At 38.4% G+C, this 13,962-nt stretch overlaps 1 protein-coding gene across 1 annotated transcript in view; it reads right to left on the bottom strand.

The window, feature by feature from the left end:
* dve (SATB1_N and homeodomain domain-containing protein dve) overlaps window positions 1–13,962 on the bottom strand; it is a 343,172-nt gene that overhangs the window by 214,164 nt on the left and 115,046 nt on the right. The window contains exon 2 of the mRNA XM_011303859.1: window positions 1,880–2,216. Within this exon, the coding sequence (XP_011302161.1) occupies window positions 1,880–2,216 (337 nt within the window). The remainder of the gene's footprint in view (window positions 1–1,879; window positions 2,217–13,962) is intronic.

The raw sequence follows: 13,962 nt of genomic DNA, 5'->3' as shown, positions 1-13,962 counted from the left end.
TGATCTTAGTCTGATCAGGCAAGGTCTGATGAAAAACTGGTGAAGTTTTGATCAAGTTACCCCGATCTGAATTATCTAAGGTAGATAATCATCAAGTTTTCACCTGATCCGCTTATTGGTCTTAGTCTGACCAGGCCCTTCTTGATGAGAAACTCCTCAAGTTTTGACCCAGTTCATTGGAACAGAAATAGTCCATGCAGAACCAGATCAGGTTCTCATTCAATCAGTCTGAGCTTAGTCTGGTCAGATGATTCCTAATGAGAACCTTATCAAGTTTTGATCCAGTCGTCCGGGTCCCGAAAATTACATTTAACTACGTTAAATATATGGAGAGGGAAAAATGATACCATTATGAATAAAGTATATAATATACTTCATTCAAGTTTTTTGTGCAATTATGTATAGACGTATTAAACTTACAAGGAAATTATGTGGAAGAGGAAAGTGGTCCTCTAACTTCGATTTGTGCATTAGTATGATATTATTATTTAAATCATTTTTCATCAACAGAATTGAATTCTAACCGAAAAAAAAATTTCTCAAAGTATACGCACATCCGGGAATGATTACAAAGTCTTGATTAAAAAAGGCGTTATATGACTGATCAGGATTTGATCCAGTTACCATATAAGATCCTGATCTATCATCAGGGCTGGCCGGATCAGATCATGATCTGAACCTGATTGAAATTTCTACTCGGGATTGGCTACGTTTCTCCAAACAATACACGTTCATATTGCTCGGGTAGAGCTTCATTCGCCTTGAGGGGCAGAGTGGTACATGAGAAAGCAATTCTTAACTGCGTAACCATCATGTGCTTTCCTCAAGCACCAAATTACATTTCCATACCGTTTCTTGCGAGATTGGAGATCTAATGGAGAAAAGTCGAAGGTTATCGATAGATCCGAATCCCCGTATTCGATTAATATTTGCAACCTTTCGCAAAGCAGTCGATAAGGGTGTGCTATTTTCATTTGAAAATTGACAATCGCAAGTTTTCACGATTCTTATCATATATTAAAATTGATTTCCTTCAAAAAACAATAAATTTCAAGAAAGATAGTACCCGAATTAGTGATTACGGAACAATTTCTTGGCAAATATATATTAAAAGAATATGCAGTTAGTTCGGTCAAAGTAGCAACTTGGTCTCCCATAAAATTTTAGTTTTGCCCAAAATTTCACCACTTTCTCACCTTTTTGAATTCTTTATTCTTTATTTATTAAATAAATGTTTTCAACAATTTATCTGACGAATATTGTCATCAATATTTTTTTTCATTTCCCATCTCACTCTTGTTTGTCTAAACTCTAATAATGATAACATTGTATATGTATTCCATATGACCAACTTCAGTCCGTCCGAAGAGGTTTTCGAACGAACCGTTGCCAAACGTCAGGAATGTGCAATCTGCACTGCAAACCATCCAGTGTGAACGTCATCTAGATGGAGAGGGTTTTAATTGAAGTTTTGTTTATTATTTGTTTCGAAAATCATTGTTATCCATGAGTTGAAAAAAATTGAGAATCTAACGAATAAAGTCACATATGATTCAATGTATGAAAAAGCGCTCTATGTTGCCCAACGGTGGAGTTGAAAATGGAAGTGTAGTGCCCTGATGAAAACTGTATGTTAAAGTTCATTTTTCAAAAAAAACTTGTCGAAAAAAGGTCGGAAAGTCTATTGGACAATGTACTTCAGTTAAAGATTAAATCTTATTCGATATTATCTGAAGGGAATTTTACCCAAGAAAGACTGTGAGTAGTACTGGTATGCCCTTAATATTTAGAGCAAGCTTAACAGCAATTTGCCATCGAAAATTGAGAAAAGCGATTGTCGCTTTGAATGTAATTTTTTTTCAGAGGATGGTTCACTCACCAGCTACCGTCGAACCTTTGCTGAGATCGAAACCTTCAGGTTTTGGACTGCTTGAGTCAGTTTCTTGCTTAGGATTTCGATGATGATGAATACCAAATGGCTGCGATATTTGTTGAGTAGTAAGAGGTTGAGAATGCTGATGAAAACTCGTGGTCATGAGAGAAGCAGAGGAGACTTGATGCAACTGCGCATGGTGAACAGATGCTGGCCGCGGGGTTGGGCTGCATATCGCGTGTGCTGGGTGAGACTGATGTGATTGTGGACTCCGCGGTATGGGAGATATACTCGATGGTCGAGATGGTGGCGATACCTTGTGTGTCAAAGCTAACGCCTGGCTCTGCAAAAATTGTGAATATCAGTTATAGAGGAAAAGGATTTTTTTTTAGATATATTTCTCTTTCCTACTACCATTACGGTTTTATAGGCGCCTTGCGTCTTGCAGCTCTTCCTTACTATCCCAGTTTCTTCATTTCTGTTAGTGCTTCCATATGGAACCGCAAACAGAAACGAACAAAGAATGGACCGACTTTTTTCAACAGCATTTGGCGTGTACTGAGGGAAACCATGGGAAAACTCAATATTGCAGCCGGCCGGTAATGCAGTGAATCTGCTGTGTTTATTCGTCACACTGACTCGGGTAACACAGTAGTTTTCTACATCCGTGTCTAACGCCGACACTTTCCACGCAGAAGGTGCAACTAAACGGACATCCGTCCAAGTACTAACACAACTGTTGCTTAGCTTGGACAACCGCTGGAGTCACATATCACCCGTGTGGCTACTGCCGCTACTCTCCAACGCTATGTTTTGAGGGCTATCATTTATTATTTATTAATATCATTTACTATTCTTTTAAAAAATGTAGTCCGCAAAATTTGGAAGCCTCCGTTCTCGTAGAACAAAAATCGCATGGCTATGGTACTACATCCATTGCTTCGATCGACTATTATTGTCATTATAACTATTATTTTACTGTGGAGGTTGCATTTTTCATTCATGCCATATAGTTTTTCAATACTACAGGAAAAAGGTGACGAAACCTCTGTGCCTTTCATGTGATGTACAAATTGTTGAAGTAAGACTGGATTTCATTATCTCAAGTTTTTCCGAAAAATTATCCTAATTTTTTACATCATCTCAGGTATCAACTGTGAGATGGTTGAAGAAAATTATTTTTTCTGAATATTTATTCATTGTTGAGTGAAAATTTCTCAATACTGAGAAATATCTAATTGGCATAACAAAAATATTTTCCAATAGACAATTAAACATTAAAGACATTGGAAATATATAGTTTAAGTTGCCAGACACTCTGAATATATTATAAAAATTCGCGCAATTTCCAATTTTTTTACTGATAGCACGCTATTATGGTTTTATCGAAAGTATAGCTTCCCAACCCTTGAAACCGCTGCCACATGTGTACTGTAGGATACTTGTTAGAAGGTCTCAATTCGAATTTTTCTCGTGCCGCCCTCTAAATTATCTCAATAATTTTAAAATAATTCCCTGAAAATTTCAACCTTCTGTCTCAACCGGAAGTTGCCCCCTCAAAAACTTACTTTTTCTCATTTAAACAACATATGGGATTTTTCCCTTTCTTTCTTTGCGATTTTTTTACCTACAAAGTGTTATTAACATTACTATGGGACAACAGTACTACATAATACCGGACGACTTTCTTTCTTTCTCCACGCACGAAAACTATAAAATGTATCGTTACACGATTGAAATTAACAGAATTTATTTCAATCAATTGTGACTGCCTTCCTTCTGCTCAATATAATGTATGTGTCTAACAATCGTGTTTCACGCAAATACAAGTACAATTTTCCGATTTTTCAATGACATTTAAGATTATCTGCATTGCAGTTAAGAAAATGTGCATTCTATTAAAAAATAATGAAATTGGAAAACTATAACAAATACCCCAGTGTATTCGTCTACCTCCTCCAGGAATCGATGATCTAACGGTGATTACTTTTTGGGGGTCGGTGACCCTGCCAAAAAGTGTGTGTGATGAATAAAATATTTTTTTCGTGTTAAATAGAGAAATCAATGAGTTATAAATAATTAATGCACACGAATCAGCTCTTTTCGAGCTCTGGCTCATGAGCACTAATGGAAATGCAAACATTTTTCATTAATGACATCTCACAAAAATGTGAATAATTTCGATTTCCACTGATTACAAGTCCAAGACATAGCTTCTATTCGAAGGGAGTTTTTAGTTCCGTCCAATGCGGATAAGAGAGTGATTATAACTCGTATTGATACTGACGATGGATTCATAGAAGAGGGAAAGGGTCGTTTTATCTAGAAGACAAATTGCGATCATCATAATGGACTTACTTTACAATATTAGTTGGAGTAGTTTACTAAAATCGTAACGTTTTTGTCTCCAAAATCGGTGATTATCATTGACGTAGCCCTCTGTCATACTACTTGAATTCCCGAAAAATGCAATACATTTAAATCCTGGACAAAAAGCGTGGCCATTAAATGGTTATTATAAATGAATGTAACATTAGCTCTGAACGACGCTTCCTTTCATATATTAACTAGTCTTTTTGATTCATCCTCACTATTTTTTTTAAATTTTATTCTGTGGATACAATAGCCTACGAAAAACGCGTAAAATTATTATGGCTTCCAGTAGCTTATTTCAAATTTAATGTTATAAAATTGATATGACCCCATGTGAAGAATAGCGTCACTTTCCAGACCAATTAATTCGAAAGAAATGATGTATGCTGAGTGCGCGGGAATGCTACTAATTCAGTGTCAAGGAAATTAATAAAAACATGACTAAGGATGTTCTGCAAGTATAGTCAACACAAAAGTTTATGACCCTTTCTATAATTCGTTATATTCATCGTCATTAGTTTTCTATTACTATTCAAACGTGTTAATTAGTTGATGTAATCGTCATAGAAAATCATTATAGCATATTGGATTCTATGAATGAATATTATATTGTTTAAAGAAATTAATGAAAGAAGAATTTCACTTAATCGTCATGAAATTTTTTACCTTCGTCTTATATCTGCTTCAATACTACATTTTCAAAATTTCAACAAAACTTTATATTTTGGACTATATTTATAGAAATTTTTATTTTCCCCATAAGAGGCAATAACTAATAATCACGAAACAGTGTTGTGAATTAATCTCAAATTTTATACAGGCATCGGTTATGGCTTCAAAAACATTATGTCAAAATTTCAAGCAATTCTTATATCTTCGCCAATACATGCAAACCAACCTTAAGTATGGTAAAATTCAAACACTAAATATCCTGAGAAGTAACACATGATGGAAATTCCAGGGCGAGCCATTGCTTAGTCACTTGAGTGGCAATGGTTCTGATTCCAAAGAATTATATTTTTTTACTGCTTCTCACGATTTTTCTTTTAAGAATTGGTACAACATACGTCCCAAACTCGAAAACTCGAAAATAACTACGGAAAAATAATATTCGGAATGTCCGGATGGTGTTTTTTTACTCGTATGGTTGGCCGCCCCGTCCTCAACTCGGTTTGCCAAACTCCACACTAGTAAAAAACCCCATGCCAACAGTCCGGAAATATACTATTTCTTTTCAAATAAGCTTTAACAATGAATTTCTACTTGTGGAAATACGATCATTTTGAAAAACCGAAAATAATTATGTCTTTCGATGCTGCATGGAATTTCTACAAAACGTTCAATAATTGGACATTTTCGTTTCTCACGTTTCGCTAATTATGCCCCATCGCTTCTCCCCCTTTGTCTATAAGGATTAGAATCATCCCAACATTGCTCTCACACCTTACCTTAGCCTTAACCTTTCCCCTATGTAAGGAATGAAAGGTATCATAAGTGTAAATATTAATTGTCGAAAGTGTTGATGAGTGAGCAGAATTAATAGTAAAATGATAACATTTCACTCAATCTCTCGGTCTCCTCATTTAAATGATCTGCCTGTTGTTCTTGGGGATTTATTAAATATGAAGGTTTCATACATAACCTAGTCTGTTCCACTTGTGGATAACGCGGAGAGCGGTCAATCAACAATCATATATTCCAAACTAATTGTTTCCCTCCAAAAAGGTTTCCACATCCTAAATTAGGCAAGCGAATCCCATACACTCCAGTGCAGAATATCTGTATCTGTAGAATATGGTTCGGTGAGCCTAAACTGGACATTTACCCCTCTGTAAAATACGTCAAATTTCATATCATTTAGTTATTTCCTTTTAAATCAAGTGATCATGCAACTAAATAAAATTGCATGTTCATCTCATGAACCCGATCCCCTTTGAAGCTCCGAAAATGACATAACGATCTATCAGCTGTAACGGAATTTTCGAAAATCCCGCACATTGAACTTGAATTTTGGATTAGTATGTCTACTATCTCAATCTTCTCCCGGGGTTGTTCGAATCGTTGAAGGGTGTGAGGACTGATTCGACGAAGGGATTGTTCGAAGGGGTCAGTGGCGACATTCAAATTCGGCGGGCTCCGGGAGAAGCTAATGTCGAGGATATCCACTCTGTGACGAGGGAAGCACATCTCGGCACCCGGCTGTATAACGAGCCATAGTCGAGAGTGGGGGGCATCGGCAGTACTCCCCAGACTGCCCACTCACTAGGCAGAGCCGCTTCGGCTGACTGCCAGTGCGGACCACTGGCAGCCCGGGGCATTGGGAAGACTCCGCTCAGTAGAGGAGGGTTATATTCTCCCTGATTACGCTCTCTGGGTGAGAACAATACGGACTGCATTTTCTGGGTGCGAGTCATATTTTTTCTAGCGATGCTCTGTTTGGCGCTACCCTAGTGAGCCCATCACACTCTCGATAGGGTGTATATGGGCATTCCGCTATCTTATGTTGCGCTCTCAGCGAGGTAGTCCTCGGGGTGATTCGAATTATCTCGGACTTCTGCCAGTAGGCTCTCACGTTGTGACCCGTTGATCAACGCGTTGTATTATTTCGCGTTCTTGGTTTATTAAAATCGCATATCTGCCCTGGTGGCGGTCTCCACGGCCTAACATCCTGAGCATCCCCAGGCCTTCCCGCTTCCGTTCCGTTAGTCACCTCCAGATCTTTCAACCTCTCTCATCCAGTCGCTTAGTGCTTTTGTTCTTGGATATATTTTGGATTTCGGATTGGAGTTACGGTATTGTGAGGTTACCAACCTCGGGTAAGGCAGGGCACCGGCACCTCACCTCCTTAACCTCGTTGCGCGCTGCGGCTCATTCGGTTTTTGTTAGCTTTCGGGCTCTTAAACAGCTAGCATTCCATCCAATCGGTTGGAATATTAGGATGCGTGTATGGGAACGAGAGAAAGTAATAACTACATTCGATCTCCGGCACGAGATCAGGAAAAGTGTTACAGTGCACAAATGAGAGGCGTGATGTACATCATTTCCTTGAACTGTTAGTCAATCAAAAGATCTGACTAACTAACCTGGAAGTCGACAAACTTAAATATTGCTGACTATTAAAGTCTATTATTTGTTTTTCTTAGATTTGAGGATTATTGAGCCCTATAGTGCTGGATATTCCACGGAGAGTTTTTGTCAAGTAATGGCAAAGAACTCCCAAGCATGTAAAGAAAAACATTGTGTATTCTAATATACATTCGTACCACTTCTGATAATATGACACTAGTGCTCCAAAATGGATATTCTCTAATAACTTTGTTGTCCAAGAAACGGTATATCAAAATTTTGCATGCTACCAATTCCGTGTAAAAAAAGAGGGGTTTTTGGGCAAAATATGACACAATCACTCCTTGACCTTTGGTAGGTAACCGCCTATTTCTCCACTTTGATTCTGGCCAAAACAGAGTGCAGTGCATAGAAATATATTTATACATAATCATACAGAGGACCTCAAGTAAGAAAATGGCAATGCGACAAATTTGATCACAGTTTGAAAAGATAATAGGCTCCATGCCTTGGGGCCCAATAGTCAGTGAGTTCTGCGCCCGACACGGTCAAAGCCTGAAATAATAACATGGGGCCACGACCGGCCACCAACACTCCGCTGGAGTATGGCTCCTCAGGTGACGCTCGGTGCAATTTCATATTTAATTCATTAAATTAATTACGGATGGCATGTGGAAGTGGAGTGGGTTAAATGCATCCGTAAGCTTCTATGGTGAGGTGTGGGATCAGTGGAATAAAAATCAAAATGATGGACCATGGCTACAAGATTGGCAAACTACTGGCAACCGGGTTACCAGTTGTTATCATCAATTATACCCAAAGAAGGTGATTACGCTAATTTGTCCGATTCGACATACCTTAACACATAAATCCTAAGTCAAAAACCCTCGAAAAAACCGATTTTGTTAACTTAAAATATTCATCGCGCCTACCGACGGTTAGGCATAAGCTGAAAACTAACGCTATACTAACCCTACGATCTAAACAGAACAGGTCACGTCAGGTCAGGTCAGAATGCTAGTCACTATTATCCCTATTGGGTTATATTATTATTATGCTATATAATCCATTATATTTTAAAGACCATATAATAATTTCTTAGAAATGAATAATCTTACACATTTCATCAACATATTCGTTTGAACAATTCACATATTATCATTAGGATTGCTGTGGTATTTAGAAATATTTCTGTATGTAAACGAATAACGTGTATACATTTCAGGCGCAAATATGGCGAGAAGAAGCACTTGAAGGATCGGTATTATAGATGTTAATTTCATCGACAAATAAATAAATTTTGAATCCCTACGTCAAGTAGTAACAGAATAAACTTAAATGTAAAGACATACTTTATCCTAAGAGTGGTGGTAACATGGGATTTCATGTACATAATGTTAATTGAGATTGTAGCGGTTCGCGCTACAATATTCTACGACAAAATGTTGCGACGGTTAGTGAAAGAGCTCGATCAAAAAGCACCCCTAAGTCACCATACTAGTCGGCCCTCCCTAGAGTGATACCATCAATAGTATAATTAAAGATAATCGGCGAACGATTCGTAAAATTACTAATACATTCATATTTCTTAATATTAAGTGGAATTTAGTTAATTTCATTGCCTTCACACTAGGTTGCAAAATTTATGAAACTACTCTGAAGCATCTCAGAATTGTCATGACTCTCGATGAGACTTTAAATATTGGACAATACAGACATAGGACGATAATTTGTAATTTTATTTTGAGATCCTAATTTAAACCCCGGAATGTCCTCAGTAAGTTTTCCTCTGCCCGAACAAATCCCTTGTTTTAGAGCCTTATTGAAAATTACGTGCAAAGGTTCAATCCAATCTTCCGAACATTATTTCACAATAAAGGTTAGTAAAACAAGCAGTTATTTCAGTGGTAAGTTCAGAAAGAGCGTTTTTCCGTTATCATGTGAAACCATCAGTATATTACCAAGATCAGTAGTAATCCCAATGTCCAGGTCACGCAGTACCATCATACCATCCCCCGCCAGCATCACAGAAGGCATTTTCGACGCATTCTTAATACCATCAATATATTTTCATACCTTTGACGGGTTAACAACAATGTTATCCTCTAACTCCTTCAAATAGCTCGGATGAACTTCGGATGACTAACTTTATGTATAGCCAGCATAAGGGACATAAACTGGTGGCGGTGGAAGGCCAAATTAGTTTTCTTCCACATTCTCTAATCATAACTTTTTCATTTTATATTCGAAGTGATATCCCTTGTGAACCACACAGAATACCCAGAATTATTTGCCGCCTTGTGTGGGACGTGGACATCGAGAATTTTCTATAAATTTTGGTAAAAATTTTCACAAATGGTATTCCCGTCTACATCGGAGAGTAATGACGACCCGAAGACCTTTAAATTAAGTTTTTTTTTTGAAATTGTAAGGTTTGTTGGATTTCTAGGATATGAAACGTGAATTCAGTGGAAGATCGACGATCCAGAGCGTTCCTTGCCCAATCAACATCTGCTCATCCATATAGAAACTTTTCGGTCCTCTCATAAATGATTTTGTAAGACGAAAAGGCTTTCACATAACTCAAGACTCTTTTTGCAGTCATCCGGTGACTCTCGTTGTAGTTTAAAGTGAATTGTCTCAAATAACTCACACCGAATGAAATATCTGGTCTAGTGGTAAGCGCCAAATGAGGTGAACCGCCTATGGGACTTTGGAACGGGAATTTATTCATTTCCGTCCCATCGGTTTGCTCGGGATGGACCAACGACGACTTAGCTTCCATTTGCATAGTTACAGGCTTACATGTTGACATTAAAAATCTCCTGGGTAATTCCTCGATTTATTTCTGTTGAAACAACTCCACCGACTTGCTTTGCGAATTCTGACAAAAATTGATTCCCACGCATCGTTTAAAGAGTCCAACATGTTTCATTTAGAAACATTTTGACATTGCTGTCTTTACCTTCCTGACAATGCTCTGGCTGTTAGATGCAATAAGAATATCATCAACATACATTGAGACCAGCAGAATATTGTTTTCCTCCTGGTAATGAAAAAGCATAGATTCTATGGAGATGCAATTAATCCCATTTTTATCGACACGTCGCCCACTCATCTGTATCATCTTAAACTTGATTGGTTTATGCCGTATAACACCTTTATAAGATGGCACACTGGTTTGCTCGTCCGATTCAATGTTTTCAGCTAGTTTGACGAAGCCTTCATGATATCTTCGTCCTGAACAAACGAACTGTATCTTTCGATTTGACTGGCTTCTTTTCTACTATTTTCACCAAGATTGTATCTTCCAGGACTCCCTTAAGGTATGCTGTTACCACCTCTATTTAGTGAATCGTCAAAGCCTGTTCTGCTGGAAGAGCTGCTAACAACCGAACTGACGTTGAACGGACAGGCGGCAACAAGATTTCATTACGATCAATACCCGAATATTGTGCACAGGCCTTTCCGATGAGACACGCTTTTTTCTTCTTAATTACGCCGTCTGATTTTGTCTCTTGTCTCTGTTAATCTTCATTGTCCACCATATCCCCGACTTTATTATATAATGACGAAAGGTACGCGTTTTCCAACGTAGCATGCCACTCGGCTCCTTCAGGTGTACTAACAGCCTCCTGTTAAGTGGCAGGCTCATCAGAGATAACATACACAAAAATGTTCTCTTCCTTGTCAAACAGTTTTTTTATCTCCTGCCAAAACTGTAGATCTTTCTGGGACATCCGATCGAACGAATACGTAGTCCAGCAAAATGGACTCAAGACCCTTTGATGAAAGTTTATTGTTCTGAGTTTTGTCCAACATAACAGCTCTGCAACCCAATGGTTTCCTAAACATAGCCGTCGGTTTCTGTGCGCTCCACATACCGTAAAGGATCGCCCAATCTAGAACCTTAGTCGGACAACGGTTTCTAATGTGTCAAGCTGGATTAACCACATCAGCCCACAACCTCGAGGTCACGTTTGACTTTCATGAGGCATTTGGCTATGTCTACTAACGCTCAATTTATCCTCTCGGCTATCGAATTCTACTGTGACGTATGATACCCTTACCCTTATCCTCAAGGGATTGTATCCCGTGTTCTTGGTTCCATTGCTCCTGTTGGAGAAACTGGTCAGAGTCACCGTTACAAAACTCTATCTCATTATCTCATTGCAGAAACTTGATGTTCCGCCCAGTCTCTTACTCAACTCGAACTTACAACAGCTTGAGTGAGTTAAAAACTGCTGATTATTGATTCAAAAAATTTACTTGACAATATCTGGACTTGTCCTAAATGAAGACAACGAAAGAGCGTGCACTATAAATTGACGGAACTCTAAAAAATCCACCAACCTCGTTGTCAACAATTTTCAGTAGGCTCTGAGCTCCGACTTCTCTTGCTGTGAGATGATAAATAATCGCCTCTGTTATTTCTCTGATGTATAAATTTCACATTTTCTCCAATTTTCCAACATTCTCATGCCTTAGCCGTCTACCAATTTTTCTCCATTATTTTTTTCTGGCAAGCCCCATTGCTTGGTTGCAGCTCCTCTATCTCGTTGTGTCACATCTGCTGCACGGTCTCATCTTTCAAATTCATAAAATCCATATTTCCTTGTCATGAGACCGTAAATATAAGGTTTCCATCGTGGTCGGTAATTACCGCTCCAGCTTTACGAAAAATCACGTCATAACCACGGCCTGTGATGTTAGATATTGATAGCAGGTTTGCTCACAAGTCGGATGCGTAATACACATTCTCCACACATACTCTGCAGTTTTGATCGTGCGCATCCAGACTCATCTTCACATCTTCAATACCCGAGATGGCAGTAGAAGTAGTGTTGGCCAAATACAGTGAGCTATGCATCTCTGTAAAGCTTTGAAAAATACCCTTATCCGCCGCCATCTGTACCGAACACCCACTATGAAGTCACCAGTTCTTGTCAAGTCTTTTGGACTCGGCTCGAACATTAAAAAAACTGCTACTTTCCCAAAAAACGCAAGGTTATCAACGTCTTCAGCCTGCTTCTCGGTGACTTCTGCTCGATCTGCTGTCTGAGGTATGTGTACTGATCATAGCGGAGGCTACCTCGAAAAAATCCAGCAATATGACCTGGTCGGGTACATTTATGCGATAGGAATTGCCGTTTTGGCACACCTAATACGTTTTATCTCTGTTGAGACGACCTTGACAAATTCGGATCAGCCGAAAGTCTCTCTCTACTGGACAAGTTATCAGGATACTGTCGTTCGGCACCTCCAGCGTGCTAATATGCTCCGCGGCTGTTTATATTTCCGAATCCTTTTCAAAAGTCTTTCTGGCCTTATCCGACTCCGGAATTTTTAATCGCCTATCACTCCATTTCCCCCCGTGAAATCTCAACAAATATCAAGCCTTGCGGCTAAATAACACATGATGTAAAATGAGGCTATTTCTTCATTCAGCAGTACTCTAATTTCTGATAACTCATCAACAGTATACACAAACTGGTAGAAGGGCGTATGTAACGCGTCCGTCTCACTCATCTTGTGCGAGCCCAAATACTTCATCAGGACAGCTTTTCTCACCATCATGTTGGACTGGTGCTATGACTCCAGTGCATGTCAAGTGTCACTCGAAGTCTCGCATATTTTAAGGCAGAGGTTTTTGCTGTTTCCAGCCGATAAACTTATGTCTAACAATGCCTTGTAATCATACATTTCGCACTCTCCATTGCCCATGGAGTCACCAGCCGGCCTGTTACATGCTCCATTCGCATAGCCTCAGAGATCCGTTTTGACTAATAATGCCTTTATATCTACTTTGCAGGTGCCATAATTCCCATGCTTCGATTTCGTAGTCATTATTGTGGGATTGCCACGTTGGACAAAGGTTTTCCCGTGTCCACATCATCCGATTTGGAGTAAAAAAAAATGACAATTGAATTCCAAATACCATGAATCCTAATGCGTATGACCCATAATCTCTTAGAAATTAATAATCTTACACATTACACCAACTTACTTGTTGAAATTATTCCTATATTATTATTAGGATGGCAGTGACATTTAGATACATTTCTGTGTGGAAACAAATTACGTGTATATATTTTAGGACCAAAGATGAGGAAGTGAGACAACGGAGCCCTGGAAGGATCGGTATTATAGATATTGATGTAATTGAAAATTAAATAAACTGTTTATCATCTATATCGACGATCTGTTTGAGTCCCATCATAATTATTAATAATTATACTAATAATCACACTAGTCTACAGTGGTTCTTTTCATAGTTACAGATTCATCGGTAACTACTCCAATATTTTCAAATAACTGAGATCTAAGGTGTACTACTGAGCAAGGGGTGCGAAAGTGGGGATCACGTGATGTTTGTATGCGTGAAACAATTGCGTAGAAGCCTATTCATGATTGGGAGCATAAATTTGATTACTAACAAACCGATAATTGTTGAAAATATAATATATCTACAAATGATAAAAACAAGAGCACATTCAGTACTTTCGTGAATATATTTATAATCTAGGCATTTGAAATTATAGAAATTTGCGAAAATATCCAGGACAACAATCAATCAATATTTTTCAAATAATATCAAATAATAATGTGTGACGAGGCAGAATTTTGTGGCCAGTCCACCTGCCCCCCCC

Source organism: Fopius arisanus, unplaced genomic scaffold, assembly GCF_000806365.1.
Source record: "Fopius arisanus strain USDA-PBARC FA_bdor unplaced genomic scaffold, ASM80636v1 scaffold00034, whole genome shotgun sequence".
NCBI lineage: Eukaryota > Metazoa > Arthropoda > Insecta > Hymenoptera > Braconidae > Fopius > Fopius arisanus.
This window is presented reverse-complemented; position numbering and strand designations above follow the sequence as displayed.